The 19,402-nt window shown below is 51.2% G+C and overlaps 1 protein-coding gene across 2 annotated transcripts in view; it reads left to right on the top strand.

Moving 5' to 3' along the window:
- Nucleotides 1-16,777, top strand: part of LOC141264851 (uncharacterized) — a 59,248-nt gene extending 42,471 nt beyond the window's left edge. The window contains exons 6-7 of one of the 2 annotated variants that reach the window (XM_073677223.1): nucleotides 2,207-2,269; nucleotides 15,278-16,777. In XM_073677223.1, the coding sequence (XP_073533324.1) occupies nucleotides 2,207-2,269; nucleotides 15,278-16,011 (797 nt within the window). In that variant the 3' untranslated portion in view covers nucleotides 16,012-16,777. The remainder of the gene's footprint in view (nucleotides 1-2,206; nucleotides 2,270-15,277) is intronic. The other variant, XM_073677222.1, reaches the window with a different exon arrangement.
- Nucleotides 16,778-19,402: the final 2,625 nt, after the last annotated feature.

Genomic DNA, 19,402 nt, shown 5'->3' with positions numbered 1-19,402 from the left:
GGGGGTGCAGCATGGTATATAGGAAATAAGGCACGGCACAAATTATATGGTGGGGGCGCAGCATGGGATATAGGAAATAAGGCACGGCACAAATCGTATGGTGGGGGCGCAGCATGGGATATAGGGAATAAGGCACAGCACAAATCATATGGTGGGGGCGCAGCATGGGATATAGGAAATAAGGCACGGCACAAATCTTATGGTGGGGGCGCAGCATGGGATATAGGAAATAAGGCACGGCACAAATCATATGGTGGCGGCGCAGCATGGGATATAGGAAATAAGGCACAGCACAAATCTTATGGTGGGGGCGCAGCATGGGATATAGGAAATAAGGCACAGCACAAATCATATGGTGGGGGCGCAGCATGGGATATAGGAAATAAGGCACGGCACAAATCATATGGTGGCGGCGCAGCATGGGATATAGGAAATAAGGCACAGCACAAATCTTATGGTGGTGCGCAGCATGGGATATAGGAAATAAGGCACGGCACAAATCATATGGTGGGGGCGCAGCATGGGATATAGGGAATAAGGCACGGCACAAATCATATGGTGGGGGCGCAGCATGGGATATAGGAAATAAGGCACAGCACAAATCGTATGGTGGGGCGCAGCATGGGATATAGGGAATAAGGCACGGCACAAATCATATGGTGGGAGCGCAGCATGGGATATAGGAAATAAGGCACAGCACAAATCGTATGGTGGGGCGCAGCATGGGATATAGGGAATAAGGCACGGCACAAATCATATGGTGGGGGCGCAGCATGGGATATAGGAAATAAGGCACAGCACAAATCATATGGTGGGGACGCAGCATGGGATATAGGAAATAAGGCACAGCACAAATCATATGGTGGGAGCGCAGCATGGGATATAGGAAATAAGGCACAGCACAAATCGTATGGTGGGGCGCAGCATGGGATATAGGGAATAAGGCACGGCACAAATCTTATGGTGGGGGCGCAGCATTGTTCTACACAGCAAATCATTGCAATGTGCTTCCACCAGAAGTTTCAGCAGACCCCTCCTTACCGCATTAGTCACAGCAGACCCCTCCTTCCCTCATTATTTACAGCAGGCCCTCCTTCCCCCAGTAGTCACAGCAGACCTCTCCTTCCCCCAATTGTCACAGCAGACCCCTCCTTCCCCCATTAGTCACAGCAGATCCCTCCTTCCCCCAGTAGTCACAGCAGACCTCTCCTTCCCTCATTATTTACAGCAGGCCCTCCTTCCCCCAGTTGTCACATCAGACCACTCCTTCCCCCAATTGTCACAGCAGACCCCTCCTTCCCCCATTAGTCACAGCAGATCCCTCCTTCCCCCAGTAGTCACAGCAGATCCCTCCTTCCCCCAGTAGTCACAGCAGATCCCTCCTTCCCCCAGTAGTCACAGCAGATCCCTCCTTCTCCAGTAGTCACAGCAGAACCCTCCTTCCTCCAGTAGTCTCATCAGGCTTTTCCTATCCTTCCCCCAGTAGCCATAGCAGATCCTTCCTTACCTTTCCTCAGTAGCCCCAGCAAGCCCTTCTTCCTTCCCACATTTCTTAAAGCAGACCCCCTTTATTTCCTCTTGTAATGATAACAGGCCCTCCCTTTCCTTCCCCAGCACTCTGAACATGCGGAATCTTTCTTCCTCCCAGTAGTCACAGCAAGCCTCCTTTTTTACCCCAGTAGATACCGCAGTTCATTTTTTTCCTTCCCAGTTTTCACACCAGACGTTTCACTTACTACTCCCTGTAATTACCTCAGTCCCTCCCTTTCTTTTTCCCTAGTAGTCACAGCTGAACCCTGTCCATTCCCTATTCATCACAACGGCAAGCATTTCTTCAGTTTTCATCTTATACTTAGCCAGTAATCAGTGTCAGTCTCCTCTTGTACCAGTGACTTACTCCCTTATTGCCCTACTTCCCCCAGTATCCAGTGCAGTACCTCCCTCTCCCCTACTACCCCATCAAGGTCCCATACTTCTAGTAGTCACAGCAGACCCCTCGTGCCCCAGTAGTCACATCATGCCTTACTCGTGTCACATTAGTCCCCCAGTAGTTATAGCAGTGCTCCTTTTCCCCATGATGCTCAGCAATGTCCCGATTCTTCATGTAGTCACATTAAAGACCGCCCAGTGATCACAGCGGTGCATCGTTCTGTCACAGTTGTCACAGCCGGGCGTCACCCTAAAACTAAGGATTTCATTTTTTCAGATTCCATTGCTCAGTCAACACCTCAGCAGTGTTCGTCCTGGGCCCCCATCATCGATACCTCAGGTGAGACCCCCATCATAACATCATATGTTTTTAACGGATTCCGGAGGTAAAGCAATGTACAAAAGTCTTAGGCAGGAGTGGAAAATGCATAGAAATGTTAATAATTTATTTTTATTAATTAACAAAATGCAAAGTGAATGAAGAAAAGAGAAATGTAAATCCCATCAGTATCTAGTGAGCGCCCGTCGCCTCCTTCATCAGTATCTGGTGACCGCCCGTCGCCTCCTTCATCAGTATCTGGTGACCGCCCGTCGCCTCCTTCATCAGTATCTGGTGACCGTCCATCGCCTCCTTTATCAGTATCTGGTGAGTGCCCGTCGCCTCCTTCATCAGTATCTGGTGACCGCCCGTCGCCTCCTTCATCAGTATCTGGTGACCGTCCGTCGCCTCCTTTATCAGTATCTGGTGAGCTCCCGTCGCCTCCTTCATCAGTATCTGGTGACCGCCCGTCGCCTCCTTCATCAGTATTTGGTGACCGCCCTTTGCCTCCATCATCAGTATCTGGTGACCACCCGTCGCCTCCATAATCAGTATCTGGTTACTGCCCGTCGCCTCCATCAGCAGTATCTGGTGACCACCCGTCGCCTCCATCATCAGTATCTGGTGACCGCCCGTCGCCTCCAACATCAGTATCTGGTGATCATCTGTCTCCTCCATTATCAGTATTTGGTGACCGCCCGTTGCCTCCATCATCAGTATCTGGTGACTGCCCGTCGCCTCCATCATCAGTATCTGGTGACCGTCCGTCTCCTCCATCATCAGTATCTGGTGACCCCCCATCGCCTCCTTCATCAGTATCTGGTGACCGCCCATCGCCTCCTTCATCAGTATCTGGTGACCGCCCGTCGCCTCCTTCATCAGTATCTGGTGACCGTCCATCGCCTCCTTTATCAGTATCTGGTGAGTGCCCGTCGCCTCCTTCATCAGTATCTGGTGACCGCCCGTCGCCTCCTTCATCAGTATCTGGTGACCGTCCGTCGCCTCCTTTATCAGTATCTGGTGAGCTCCCGTCGCCTCCTTCATCAGTATCTGGTGACCGCCCGTCGCCTCCTTCATCAGTATTTGGTGACCGCCCTTTGCCTCCATCATCAGTATCTGGTGACCACCCGTCGCCTCCATAATCAGTATCTGGTTACTGCCCGTCGCCTCCATCAGCAGTATCTGGTGACCACCCGTCGCCTCCATCATCAGTATCTGGTGACCGCCCGTCGCCTCCAACATCAGTATCTGGTGATCATCTGTCTCCTCCATTATCAGTATTTGGTGACCGCCCGTTGCCTCCATCATCAGTATCTGGTGACTGCCCGTCGCCTCCATCATCAGTATCTGGTGACCGTCCGTCTCCTCCATCATCAGTATCTGGTGACCCCCCATCGCCTCCTTCATCAGTATCTGGTGACCGCCCATCGCCTCCTTCATCAGTATCTGGTGACCGCCCGTCGCCTCCTTCATCAGTATCTGGTGACCGCCCGTCGCCTCCTTCATCAGTATCTGGTGACCGCCCGTCGCCTCCATCTTCAGTATCTGGTGACCGCCTGTCGCCTCCTTTATCAGTATCTGGTGACCGCCCGTCGCCTCCTTCATCAGTATTTGGTGACCGCCCGTTGCCTCCATCATCAGTATCTGGTGACCGCCCGTCGCCTCCATAATCAGTATCTGGTTACTGCCCGTCGCCTCCATAATCAGTATCTGGTTACTGCCCGTCGCCTCCATCAGCAGTATCTGGTGACCACCCGTCGCCTCCATCATCAGTTTCTGGTGACTGCCCGTCGCCTCCATCATCAGTATCTGGTGACCGCCCGTCGCCTCCATCATCAGTATGTGGTGACACCTCAGTCCAGAGAACCTGCTGCCATCTTCTGCACCCCAGTGTGTGTGTTTTCGTGCATAGTTGAGTCTCCTGGCCTTGTCTCCCTGTGGAAGGTCTGGAATTTTGGCTCCATTTCTTCCATGAAGACCACTTCTGGCCAGACTTCAGACAAGCTGAGTACCATTGGTTGCTGCCATTTCTGAGTTGATGGCACTGCTGGACATCTTCTAATTTCAAAGGTTAGTAACATGATGTGTCTTTCAGCAGCAGAAGGGAAGGAAGGTAGACACAGACATTACAAGTGGGTAGGCGGAGCCCCACAGGATAGTTCACCTCAGATTAGAAAAAGTAACGGCCGGCCCCTCCAGCTTAGGCTCCTCCTACTCCCATGTCCTTCAGTTTTTTAATTTGAGGTCGCAGAGGATAGTCGCTGCCTTTGCAGCTCCTCAGAAGAATTTTTTATTTTACTCCGGAGACCTGGACCCCCCGTGGTCTAGAGGTCTCAGGGGGTCTCGGCGCTGCTGGAACCCCAGACCCTCCCCTGGCAGATCTGCGTACCCCTTAAGGAGGTCCCCGCAGAACCCTGCCGGCCCCGGGGGATACAGGGCGCTCCCTGGCGGAGACAACACCGCGTCTCTGGGGTCCCTGCACACTCCGCCGTGGGGGGGAGCGAAGGGCCATGGATCCACACATCCGTGGGGGTCCCTGTGGCACTCAGCTGGGTAAGTGCTCTCTATGGAGTGCTTCAGCGGCTGCAGTGGCAGCCGCTGTTACTGTCAAGTGGTGACTGCCTGTTTTTTTGTCCTTGCAGACAACGGTGTATTGACGAGGGATTCCACCGCTGCATTCACTGTTAGCAGGAGCAGGGACGGAGGAGCGCGGGCTCCGTTAGTATGCAGGGGGGCGTGGCTTTGCGTCTCTTGGCTTCCTGCCATCATAGCTCAGGCAGGAAGCGCCCGGGAAAGCGCGCGCTGGGCTGTCTCCGCCCCTTCTGCTTCTCTTCCGGGTCCTGCTAGCTAACGGCGTCCATTACCACGTGCACCTCCTGCTCTCTGCTTCCCGCTTACACACAGATTCAGGAGGAGCAGTCACCGCGGCCAGCTGGTGAGTCGCTTCTGCCTTTTCAGGCAGAAGATTCCTTTTTTCCTCACTTTTGCAGCGCAGAGCACCTTATGCTGGCCTGTTAAGGCAGACAAGGTGGGCTATTTCCAGCGCTGCTGTTTCTGGCTGAGGACGCTCTGGGACTCACACCTCTGTCCTCTTAAGGCAGGGGTGTATTGCGTGGTCAGTGGCATTAACCCCTTCTGACGGGGTCTGGCCTCATCAGGGCAGTTAACCCTTTCTGGATGTACGCGCTTCTGGGATAGGAGGGTGCATCATCCTAGTCGGTTAGGTTAACTTTTGCTCTGCAGGCAGCTGGGGTAGCTTTCCTCTCTCTAAGGAAGAGCTTTAACCCTTAAGTGCTTGGAATTTTTTTTGCGTGGGAACAGGCTGTGATAGCGGATTCGCACTTCCTCGGTTACTGTACCCACTGTAAGACGCTCGCAACTGCGTGGGGGCATGTCGGATCAGGGACCAGGGGGCGCGGACCTCTCTCCCGGTCCGCTTCAGGATCGGTCACGCGTATCTGATACGTCGGGTTCTTCGACGGCGTCAGGTTCGACACTGGTCGGGGGTCTCAGTGATGTTAAAGTGGAGGCGCTCTCTCGCTGCATTGACAGTCTGTCTGACCTCCTGGGTCATTGGATATCAGCTAAGTCCCAACCGACGTTACGAGGCAAGAAGCGCCACAGGCCTGTGGTGTCGCTGTCTCCTCCGCGCAGCGCATCGGAGGCTTCGGAATCACCGACAGACTCTGCTGGGAAGATCTCCGATTCTGATGAAGAGGATCGACAGAGCCGCTCTGCTTCGCTTTCGGGCTGCGTGGATGCTTTGATTGGAGCCATGCGGGAAGCGTTACAGCTGTCTGAAGAGGTGACGAGGCCTAGCCAGTCGGCCCGGCTGTATCAGGAGTCGCATCGGGTCCGTTCGACACTGCCGGCGCATGAGGAACTTAACGAGGCGGTGGAGAAAGAACGCCTGTGTCCGGATAAACTCTTCCAGGGGATGCGGTTTTTTGATGCCCTGTATCCCTGCTCCACGGAGACGATCGCTAATTGGGTCCCCTCTCCTGAAGTGGACGTGCCATTGTCTCAGCTGAGCAAATCTTCTTTGCTTCCTGTTAAAGGGAAGGCGAGTTTACAGGAGCCGCTGGACAGAAGAACGGAGTTAGCGGCGAAGTCCATCTACGAGGCAGTGGGTCATGGATTCCGAGCGACCTTGGGGGGCCATGTGGGCTGGTGAGGCTTCTCTGCGGTGGTTGGATCAGCTGCGGACGGCATGGCAAGATGGGTCTCCGCTGTCTCAGGTGGAAAGGCTCTTCCAGCTGTTGGAAGAGGCGGCCTGATATGGCAGGGACGCAGTACTGGATACTACTTCGGTTCTGTCCAGGGCTCAATCCTCGGCCGTCACAGTCAGGAGAGCACTGTGGCTTAAACATTGGACTGGGGACGCAGTATCCAAACAAGGTCTGCTGAGTCTGGCGTACAAGGGCGGTCAGCTTTTTGGTCAGGACCTTACGGAGCTGATTGCTAAGGCCAAGGATGCTGCCTTGCTGCAGCGGAAAGCAGCGGCTTCTACGTCTGGCAGGTCAAGTGCCGGTGGTGATCGTCAGTCCTTTCGGCCTAGGGGACGGTTCGGTCAGCCCTCTTGGAGATCGGGTCGTCCCTCGTCTTCCGGTAAAAAGACCACCCAGAAATCCCGTGCTCCCTGGAAACAACATTTCCGTCAGGACAAACGGGAGGTTGACAAAAAGCCAGCTAAGGCGGACTGACGCCAAGAACCCTCTCGAGGGCTCTCGGGTGGGTGGTCGTCTACTACAATTCGGGTCGGTTTGGGCATCCCGCGTATCGGACGCCTGGGTGACGCGGGTTATGTCGGCAGGCTATTTCATAGAGTTCCATTCTCGACCCCCGGACAGGTTTCGTCAGTCACGCATTCCGTCCGAGCCCAAGTTGGCTGCCGCACTGCTGAGGGAGGTCGACTCTCTTCTGCAGCAGGGCGTGGTGGTTCCGGTTCCGCCGGAGGAACGGGGAAGGGGGTTTTACTCTAACCTTTTTGTGGTCCCAAAAAAGGAGGACAAGTTTCTCCCCATTCTGGACCTCAAGGAATTGAATTTTCATGTCCGGACCCGGAAATTCCGTATGGAGTCTCTTCGCTCTGTCGTGGCGGCCCTGTCGCAGTACGATTTCTTGGTGTCGATCGACATCCGCGACGCCTATTTGCATGTCCCTATCGGCAGGGCTCACCAGCGCTTCCTGTGTTTCGCCATAGGTCAGGCCCATTACCAGTTTGTGGCCCTACCTTTCGGGTTGGCCTCGGCACCCAGGGTTTTTACAAAGATTCTGGCGCCGCTCATGGCGCTCCTTCGAAGGCAAGGAGTTACGATTCTCCCCTACCTGGACGACTTCTTAATTGTGTCGTCCACAGCGGAGGAGGCGGTGACAGCTCGCGATGTCTCCCTTCAGCACCTGGAGGACTTCGGGTGGCTGGTCAATTGGAAGAAGTCGTCATTGGAGCTGTCGCAGTCAATCCTGTTCTTGGGGATGCATTTCGACACGGTACGGGCGGTGGTGTCCCTACCTCCGGACAAACAAGCGAACCTTCGTCACCATGTCCAGGCTATGAGGTCGGCGATGGCAATGTCCCTTCGGAAGTGTATGCGCCTTCTGGGTCTGATGGTGGCCGCAATGGAAGCGGTACCGTTTGCACAATTTCATTCCCGGGATCTCCAAGATCTTATTCTGACCCATTGGGATCGATCGCCGGCTTCGCTGGATCGCTGTATTTGTATCTCCCGCAGGGTGCGAGAGTCTCTTGGATGGTGGTTACGTCCGGAGGCTTTATCCCTGGGGAAATCCTTCCTCCTCCCACGGTGGTCGGTCATTACCACCGATGCCAGCCTGACTGGCTGGGGGGGGGGTTTGGAACCATCTCTGGGTTCAGGGGGTCTGGTCGTCAGAGGAGTCTTCTCTGCCGATCAACATCCTGGAGTTGAGAGAGATTTTTCTCTGCCTCCGACATTGGACGGTTCCTTTGAGCGGTCTGCCGGTCCGGATTCAGACGGACAATGCGACAGCGGTCGCCTATATCAACCATCAGGGCGGGACGAGGAGTTCCAGACTCATGATGGAGGTCTCTCGGATTCTGGTATGGGCCGAGTCCAGGGTTCCAGCCATCTCCGCGATTCACATCCCAGGAGTGCTGAATACCACGGCGGACTTCCTCAGTCGCGAGCAGGTGGATCCCGGAGAATGGAGTCTTCATCCGGAAGTTTTTGCACTGCTGTGCTCCCGTTGGGGGACCCCCCAGGTGGACTTGATGGCTTCCAGGCTGAACGCCAGGATTTCGACGTTCATGTCCAGGTACAGGGACCCGGAGGCTGTGGCGGTAGATGCTCTAGTGGCCCCGTGGGACCAGTTCGAGCTGATCTATGTCTTTCCGCCGGTATCCTTACTTCCCCTGGTGATCCGGCGGATCAAACTCAAACAAATTCCGGCGATTTTGGTGGCGCCGGATTGGCCGCGGAGGGCGTGGTATTCAACTCTGGTGTCTCTTCTGGCGGCGCCCCCGTTTCCACTGCCTCTTCGCCCGGACCTGTTAACCCAAGGGCCCATTCGTCATCCGGACCTGAAGTCGCTTTGTTTGACGGCGTGGCACTTGAGACCGAGATCTTGACCCGTCGTGGGTTTTCGGCCGAGGTCATTGCCACCTTGCGGGCGGCCAGAGGTCCAGCTACGACTAGGATTTATCACAGAACTTGGGAGGCCTTCTATTCATAGTGTTCTGGATAGTCAAGGAACCCGAGGGTTTTTTCCATTCCCAACCTCTTGGCTTTTCTGGAATGTGGTTTGGCCAAGGGTCTGGCGGTTGGTACCTTGCGGGGTCAGGTATCTGCACTATCCGTGCTTTTTCGTAAGGCTATTGCCTCGCGCAGGGATGTGCGTTAGTTTTTTCGTGGGGTTGCACATCAGTTTCCGCCTCGGAGGGCGTTTGTGGCTCCTTGGCGGCCCAATCTAGTCTTGGAGGCTCTTCAGCATGGGTCGTTTGAGCCTATGGATTCAGCTACGCCTTACTTGCTTTCTTGGAAGGTGGCCTTCCTGGTGACGGTCACCTCTTTGAGAAGAGTTTCTGAGCTGGCGGCACTGTCTTGCTCGCCCCCTTTTCTGGAGTTCCACCCGGATCGCGTGGTGCTTCGTACCCGTGGCGAGTTTCTGCCTAAAGTGGTGTCGCGTTTCCACGTCAATCAGGACATCGTGTTGCCCTCCCTCTGTCTGAATCCGAAAAGTCCAAAGGAGCGAGCCTTGCACTCGTTGGATTTGGTGCAGGCTTTGAAGTTCTATCTTACAATCACGCAAGGTTTTCGGAAGTCTTACTCTCTTTTTGTGATTCCTGATGGTCGTCGGCGTGGTCAGCGGGCTTCCAAGGCTACTATAGCTCGGTAGATACATTCGGCTATCCTGGAGGCGTACCGGCTCAAGGGCGAGCCTTGTCCGGTTAAGTTTCGAGCTCATTCCACGAGAGCTGTTGGTTCGTTGTGGGCTTTTCATCAGGGGGCCTCGGCAGCGCAGCTGTGCCGGGCGGCTACCTGGCACTCCGTTCACACTTTTACTAAATTTTATAAAGTGGACGTGAGTGCTTCCGCCGATGCGGCCTTGGGACGCAGGGTCCTGCAGGCGGCGGTGGTTTAGGTTATCTCTTTATCTAATTTTGTCGCTTGTTGCGCACTTGACTATGTTGTTGGGGTGTTGGCGATTCTGCCACTGTTTCCCACCCTTGAGTTCTAGACTGCTTTGGGACGTCCCACTAGTAATGGATCTGTGTCTCCCTTCCTTCCCTTCTGCTGCTGAAAGACGGATTTTGGTAAGACTTTACCTGTAAAATCCTTTTCAGCGAAGGAAGGAAGGGAGACACAGCACCCTCCCATGGCAGAAGTGCATTATTGTTTTCCAGATGCGGCGCGACTCCTCTCTGATGGCGGTCATCTGGGCGGGGGTCGGCGCGCTAGGGCTCTGTTCCAGCATTGCCAGCTCATCGCATTTGTCAGGTCCAGTGAGTAGTGCCTGGGACTGTGTGTTTTTTCTGTTATATGCATAACCTGTTCTCTCGCATTTCTGAATTTTTCGGAAGGGGTTGTGTTGTTCCGCTGGTGTTGTCTGCTCTTCCTTAGCTTGTGTACGGTCTGAAGGACATGGGAGTAGGAGGAGCCTAAGCTGGAGGGGCCGGTCGTCACTTTTTTCTAATCTGAGGTGAACTATCCTGTGGGGCTCCGCCTACCCACTAGTAATGGATCTGTGTCTCCCTTCCTTCCTTCGCTGAAAAGGATTTTACAGGTAAGGTCTTACCAAAATCCGTCTTTCGTCTGCTGTACTAAGTTTCCTTGGCCGACCACTGCATTTATGGTCCTCATTGTTGCCCATTTCTTGGTGCTTCTTCAAAAGAGCTTGAACAGCACATTATGAAACCTTCGTCTGCTGTGAAATCTTTGCCTGGGAGACACCTTGCAGATGCAGTATAACTACCTGGTCTCTAATTGCTGTGCTCAGTCTTGCCGTGGTGTATGACCTGTGACAAGAAACTGTCTTTCACAACCTCACCTTTGTAGGAGAGATTTCCTGTTCCTCACCCAATTTTAAGCCTCTTACATAGCTGTTTCAGTTAATGACTGTTTCTACCTACATATGAAAGTGATGATCATTATCCCCTGTTTGGGTATAACTGGTTACTCATACACCGGATTATAATCCTACAAAATCCCAGACTTTGTGCAGAAGAGTTTTTGCTGTTTGTTACGCTCGCGCCCGGACTGACTGCGTGAGCGTGATTAGTGATCCCACTGTACCATGAACCGAGGAGTGCCTGGAGGGGCGTAACTAAGTATCAACCCGATCCGACCAAGGTCGCACGGAGGCTTAGTCGACTACGTGAACCAGGGAGGAACCGAGCAGAGGGACCAGGTGCTACTCCAGGTCAGACCCCGGTCACAGCTGTTGACCCACACTGGGGAATGCAGGAACAGGCAGGTTAGCTGGTATGCAGACAGGTGGGTACTGGCAGGCGCGGCTGGTATGACGGCAGGTGGGTACTTAGCAGGCACGGCTGTTATGTAGGCAGATGGGTACTGGCAGGCGCAGCTGGTATGCTGACAGGCGGGTGCTGACAGGCACGGCTGGAATGCAGACAGGAAGATACTGGCAGGTATGAACGCAGGCTGGATAGGGAGCAGTACAGACTGGGATACAGGAACAGAGCCGCAGGTGCGGTGGACTAGCAGAGCAAAACCGCAGGAGCGGTGAACAAGCAGAGCGGAGCAAAACCGCAGGTGCGGTGAACATGCAGAGCGGAGCAAAACCGCAGGTGCGGTGAACAAGCAGAGCTGAGCAAAAACGCAGGTGCGGTGAACAAGCAGAGCAAAACCGCAGGTGCGGTGAGCAAGCAGAGCGGAGCAAAACCGCAGGTGCGGTGAGCAAGCAGAGCGGAGCAAAACCGCAGGTGCGGTGAATAAGCAGAGCGGAGCAAAACCGCAGGTGCGGTGAACAAGCAGAGCGGAGCAAAACCGCAGGTGCGGTGAGCAAGCAGAGCAGAGCAAAACCGCAGGTGCGGTGAACAAGCAAAGCAGAGCAAAACCGCAGATGCGAAGAACAAGCAGAGCGGAGCAGAACTGCAGGTGTGGTAAACAAGCGAAGCAGAGTGGAACCGCCGGAGCGGTGAACAAGCAGAGCAGAACAGAACCGCAGGTGCAGTAAACAAGCGGAACAGAGCGGAACCACCGGAGCGGTGAACAAGCAGAGCAGAACAGAGCAGAAGGTGAAGGCTGACTGGACAGGGCTCTGTTCACATGGAACAGACTGGAAAATACAGGAAGATGGTTAGAACACAGGAGGTAGATACGGAGGCAGGGAAAGGGGACAAGCAGAACCAGATACACACAAGGTACTTACAATGACGTAGCGAGTGTACACAAAACTCACAAACAGAAGTACAGAGACAACGAGTTGGAGTTAGGTGCAGGTTCAGACACTGAAGGCTAAGGGAAGGTACGGACATAGAAAGAAACAAGTAACGGGCTAGGACACTGTTCAGACAGGAACTGAACCGGGAACAAGATACAGGAACGAGCCTGGGAACTCAGCCCCCAGAGTGGCGGAAACAGACTAGACGTCAGAGATACAGGTAGCGGCCCTGGGTACTCGGCCCCCAGGGTGGCGGAAACAGACTAGAAGACACAGGTACAGGAAAACGCCCTGGGTACTCAGCCCCCAGGGTGGCGGACAGACTAGAGTCAGGACAGGACCTGGCACCTCAGTTGCAAAAGACAAACTGAGTGAAAGTGTTGCTCAGGCACCTCCTACTGGGTGGAGGGGGTTTAAGTATCCAGTGACTCACAGCAATAGGCTGGGGACGCATTATTACTGTGCACACAGTAGCTATAAGAAACAAGCAGAAAGCCGCGCCGACGCCCTAAGCAATCAGACAAGAGACATGGACACAGTAGGTACTGGAGCAAAGAGTGCAGCATGGACTGACAGGTAAGATTGCGGTCTTGCATGGTGGGAGGTGGTGCTCCATGCAAGCAGGGCCGCCAGGGATGTTACACTGTTCTGAATTCAAATGGTGGTCACCAGATACTGATGATGGAGGAGACGGGCGGTCACCAGATACTGATGATGGAGGCGATTGGAGGTCACCAGATACTGATGATGGAGGTGACGGGCGGTCACCAGATACTGATGATGGAGGCGGCGGGCGGTCACCAGATACTGATGATGGAGGTGACGGGTGGTCACCAGATACTGATGATGGAGGTGACGAGCGGTCAACAGATACTGATGATGGAGGTGATGGACGGTCACCAGATACTGATGATGGAGACAATAGGCGGTCACCAGATACTGATGATGGAGATGGCAGATACTGATGAGATTTACATTTATCTTTACTTCATTCATTTAGGATTTTTTTAACCGATAAAAATAAATTATTAACATTTCTAGGTATGAGAACATTCTTATTGAGCAGTATTTTTTACACCCCTTATAACCTATAATCTAATAAAAATGTAGGATGTGATTGATAAAAAATAATTACTTTATTAATCATAAAATACAAAGAAAACCCCAATGCAGAACAAAAAAATATAAAAACAAAAAGAGGAAAAGCAGAGAATGACACAACCATGAGTACATAGAGCTGTGTCCACTAGAAATAGTTATCACATACAAACTAGTAATAATAAAGGAACATTATAGGGTTACTAGATGGTGGCCCGATTCTAACGCATCGGGTATTCTAGAATATGTATGCGGCCGACCGGGCGCAATCAGCAGAACGTTGTTTAAATTTGGCGCCAAAATCGCTGATTGGTCGCGGCCGGCCACCGCGACCAATCAGCACAGCTGTGTTTAAATTTGCCGCCCATCTCGCTCATTGGTCGTGGCCGGCCACCGCGACCAATCAGCGGAGCTGCGTTTAAATTTGCCGCCCATCTCGCTCATTGGTCGCGGTGGCCGGCCGCGATTAATCAGCAGAGCGGCGTTTAAATTTGCCGGCCATCTCGCTGATTGGTCGCGGCCGGCCACGGCGACCAATCAGCAAAGCGTCGTTTAAATTTGCCGCCCATCTCGCTGATTGGTTGCGGTGGTCGGCCACTACCAATCAGCAGAGCGGCGGTTAAATTTGCCGCCCATCTCGCTGATTGGTCGCGGCCGGCCACCGCGACTAATCAGCGTCGTATTAGTGTGGGCCCGGGAGCGGCGCTGCTTGTGCGGCCCCTTATTAGCGAGGACCGGGGAGCGGCGCTGCCTGTGCGGCTCCTTCTGCTGCGAGAAGCCGGGAGATGAGCGACTGCTCGCAGCAGAAGCATCCCGACCGGCGGCGCCGCTCCCCGGTCCTCCGTTCACACTTGCTGTCGGGAGATCAGCGGGCCAAGCCGCTGATCTTCCGACTTTAGCCGCATGGAGGTCAGCGGCGCCGGTCGGGGTAGTTGTGCTGCTAGCGCCGCTCATCTCCCCGCTGCATCGCCGCTGAGCTCCGTCCCGCAAATGAGCCGCTAACGGCCGCCATCTTTTTTCAGAAATCCCGTGGCGCTGATTGGCCGCTGCCGAACCAATGAGCGACGCGGGATTTCAAGAACAGACAGACAGACAGACGGGATAAGACAATTATATAGTAGATAATAACATGTTGTTATTTTTATTGTTTACACATCTGTTTAAAACTTTTGAGCAGAATTGTATATACTTAAAGGATATGGACACCTTCAAGCAAAGACTGTTCTTTCTACTTAAATTAATGTATTTTGGGCTAAAAATATTTTCAGCATCTGGGTTTCATTAATTATTTTGCCTTCTGTAGCCTCTTTGTTGCACTGTCTATCACTGGCGGCCGAGTTAACTGATAATCCATTAGTGAGCTCAGGCTAATGAAAAGTTTGTAACTCTTTTATCTGCCTTTTCCCTGAGCTCCTCTCATCTGATTTATGACCACATCAAAGGAAAATTCAACTTTCATGTGGTCATAAAGCCGCACAGAGGCGCTCAGTGAAAGACAGACAAAGGAGTTACAAAGTCTCCTTCAGAATGATCTCACTGACTGATTTTCAGACGACTCATTCTGCAGCTAGCAAGTATTAAAAAAAAAAAATGCCCCTGAAGGTTTCCAGAAATTAAAGGGGTTTCAATGAGAACTGAATTCACCCACATTTTGATGGTGGAGAAAAAAGTCTTATTGCATTATTATTTTATTGCATAGCAATTGCCGAATTTCAAGTGCCCCCTGGGGATCTCCCCCATATAAGACTCTTCCCTCGTAATAATTCCTAGAGGATATAGAATGGTCCTTATTATGGGATCCAGATAAATCCAAGATTAATAAATAGTAATGAAATAATTGATTTAAAGGGACAGAGATGAGACGACCTCACACCCCCACAGGCAATGCAGTAAGCTGCAGCCACCGATCATAGCTGTACCTTGTACCTACACCCTTGGAGATCCATTTTAATAGGTTGGGATCCACTTGGGTCAATCACCAAATAATGGGGGTAATCTGCATTTTGGGGGGACATTGATTTAATCAAATGTTTTCCTCGTCCTCTGCAGCTCCTCAGATGACCCGAGCCCTGACGTGTGAGCTTGTCTCTGACTATGACGAGATGTCCTCCCCGGCGGACATCCACCTCATCGGTGAATGGTCGGAGGAAGAAGCCCCTTGTACCCCAGCTGCCCATGAGGGAATGAATGGTGCTGAGCTGCAGCCCGAGTACAAATTACCTGCCCCCCTGGACATCACAAGCGGCCCTGAGCCATCAGTCGCTGACCAGGAGTATCGGCAGCTGCAGGACGAGCGTGCCCGCAGCCTCCACCACCTGCGAGAGGCCAGCAACGCAGAACTGCACAAGCTACGGGAGAACGTGGTGGAAGGAAACGCCAGGATGGTGCAGCAGCTGGAGGGGCTGGCCTCGGAGGTGCGAGAGTTAAATTCCCACGTGCAGCAGATACACATGAACCAAACACATTTCAATCACATGTTCCAGAACTACATGAGCGACACCAAACAGTTCTACGGGGCCATCGTGCAAGCCATTAAAGCCCTGCAGCCGGCTCCGACTGTAAGTCCTATGGCGTCACCCGCATCGTCGCCCAACCACCCGGCAGCCCAATCCAACCCCAGCCAAATATTGGATACGGCCGCCATGTTTGATTCCACATCAATGTCCCCAGCAGGTTCTGCAGAAGTCGCTTCTGCATCATCCACCGCCTCCGAGTTCAACCCAAGCAACCAAAGACGGAGAGCGGCCGCGGCCGTCCGATCCCGGCCTCGGATAACACATTGATCTGATGGTTACGGCAGCTCCTTGGTCTCCGTCCCTGGGGTGCAGTTGACGGTATTTTACAAACCATGCGCTGACGGGCTGAAAAAGCAGAGCTGCAGTGTAAAGTTTGTGTGCTGGACAATGCAGCAATCTGATCATGTGATGAAAACCGTGGTGGATTTCAGACTACCTCAGACTCCAGCAGGCAACGCAGCCGAGCCGGAGCCAGAAATGTCCAAATGTAGCAGAGCTGAAAGGACGCAAGACGACGCAGCAGACTGTCGATACCCAAAGGCGGCGTCACATCGGCGTCTTTATTTTCACTGTCCTGAGATTGTAATAAATCTGTAAAGTGTCTCCTCGAGGAGTCAAAGGAAGATATCGGATGTCGGTGCTGATATTTGACTCCTTATTTCCCTTTTCCTTGGATGTTTCTTGGGGAAGTTACTTTAATTTTTCCTCCTTTATGATATGGCATAGAGTAACACTGGTGGGAGTACACGAGCTTTAATCCCCCCCCCTTATCCCAGTTAAAAAGTAGAGAAAGTAAATTTGATATCTAATAAGCCCTGGCAGTGATTGCATCCAGGGAAAAATCATAATGTTACAGGTCTCAATGATGACGCAAACCGCTGATATCAGCCAGTATAATATGTATAAAAACGATACAAGCTTGGTTTCGCTGTACTTGCGCTGATGCGGAGAATCGCCTTACTGGGTCATTTTTACTGCACAAAGAACCGGACTTGGAATTTTTATCGTATTTTTCTGTACATTATATGGTTAAATAAACGGTGCTATACAAACCTGCAACTCGTTAGAACTCATACAGCTATGGGGACAGGAAAATAGAAAAGTCATGGAAAACGAAACTGAAAAATTGCCTGGTCAAGAAGGGGTTAAACCCTAGAGTTCCCACCTGCATCCTCACAGTCCATACAATACATATATACATATACAGCCTATAGAGCCCCCACACAGTCCATACAATGCATATATACATATACAGCCTATAGAGCCCCCACACAGTCCATACAATGCATATATACATATACAGCCTATAGAGCCCCCACACAGTCCATACAATGCATATATACATATACAGCCTATAGAGCCCCCACACAGTCCATACAATGCATATATACATATACAGCCTATAGAGTCTCCACACAGTCCATACAATGCATATATACATATACAGCCTATAGAGCCCCCACATGGTCCATACAATACATATATACGTATACAGCCTATAGAGCCCCCACACGGTCCATACAATGCATATATACATAGCCTATAGAGCCCCCACACAGTCCATACAATACATATACAGCCTATAGAGCCTCCTCATGCTCCATACAATGCATATATACATATACAGCCTATAGAGCCCCCACACGGTCCATACAATACATATACAGCCTATAGAGCCTCCTCATGGTCCATACAATGCATATATACATATACAGCCTATAGAGCCTCCACACGGTCCATACAATGCATATATACGTATACAGCCTATAGAGCCTCCACATGGTCCATACAATGCATATATACATATACAGCCTATAGAGTCTCCACACAATCCATACAATACATATATAGATATACAGCCTATAGAGCCTCCACATGGTCCATACAATGCATATATACATATACAGCCTATAGAGTCTCCACATGGTCCATACAATGCATATATACATATACAGCCTATAGAGCCCCCCACACAGTCCATACAATGCATATATAAATATATATATATATATATATATACAGCCTATAGAGCCCCCACACAGTCCATACAATGCATATACATATACAGACTATAGAGCCTCCACACAGTCAATACAATGCATATATGCATATACAGCCTATAGAGCCCCCACACAGTCCATACAATGCATATATACATATACAGCCTATAGAGTCTCCGCACAGTCCATACAATGCATATATACATATACAGCCTATAGAGCCCCCACACAGTCCATACAATGCATATATACATATACAACCTATAGAGCCCCCACACGGTCCATACAATGCATATAAACATATAGATCCAACACACAGTCCATACAATGCATATATACATATACAGCCTATAGAGCCCCCACAGGGTCCATACAATGCATATATACATATACAGCCTATAGAGTTTCCACACAGTCCATACAATCCATATATACATATACAGCCTATAGAGCCCCCACACGGTCCATACAATGCTTATATACATATACATCCTATAGAGCCCCCACACGGTCCATACAATGCATATATGCATATACAGCCTATAGAGCCCCCACATGGTCCATACAATGCATATATACATATACAGGCTATAGAGCCCCCACATGGTACATACAATGCATATATACATATACAGCCTATAGAGCCCTCACATGGTACATACAATGCATATATACATATACAGCCTATAGAGCCTCCACATGGTCCATGCAATGCATATATACATATACAGCCTATAGAGCCCCCCCACGGTCCATACAATGCATATATACATATATAGCCTATAGAGTCTCCACACGGTCCATACAATGCGGTCCATGCAATGCATATATACATATACAGCCTATAGAGCCTCCACATGGTCCATACAATGCATATATACATATACAGCCTATAGAGCCCCCACACAGTCCATACAATGCATATATACATATACAGCCTATAGAGCCTCCACACAGTCCATACAATGCATATATACATATAGAGCCTCCACACAGTCCATACAATGCATATATACATATACAGCCTATAGAGTCTCCACATGGTCCATACAATGCATATATACATATGCAGCCTATAGAGCCTCCACATCCACACGGTCCATACAATGCATATACAGCCTATAGAGCCCCAACATGGTACATACAATGCATATATACATATACAGCCTATAGAGCCCCCACATGGTCCATACAATGCATATATACATATGCAGCCTATAGAGCCTCCACATGGTCCATACAATACATATATACATATACAGCCTATAGAGCCCCCACACGGTCCATACAATGCATATATACATATGCAGCCTATAGAGCCCCCACACGGTCCATACAATGCATATACAGCCTATAGAGCCCCCACATGGTACATACAATGCATATATACATATACAGCCTATAGAGCCTCCACATGGTCCCTACAATGCATATATACATATACAGCCTATAGAGCCCCCACACGGTCCATACAATGCATATATACATATACAGCTTATAGAGCCTCCATACAGTCTATACAATACATATATACATATACAGCCTATAGAGCCCCCACACGGTCCATACAATTCATATATACATATACAGCCTATAGAGTCCCACACGGTCCATACAATGCATATATACATATACAGCCTATAGAGCCTCCACACAGT

This window comes from Phyllobates terribilis, unplaced genomic scaffold (assembly GCF_046119375.1).
Source record: "Phyllobates terribilis strain yellow unplaced genomic scaffold, ASM4611937v1 Scaffold_4__5_contigs__length_816908805, whole genome shotgun sequence".
Classification (NCBI taxonomy): domain Eukaryota; kingdom Metazoa; phylum Chordata; class Amphibia; order Anura; family Dendrobatidae; genus Phyllobates; species Phyllobates terribilis.
This window is presented reverse-complemented; position numbering and strand designations above follow the sequence as displayed.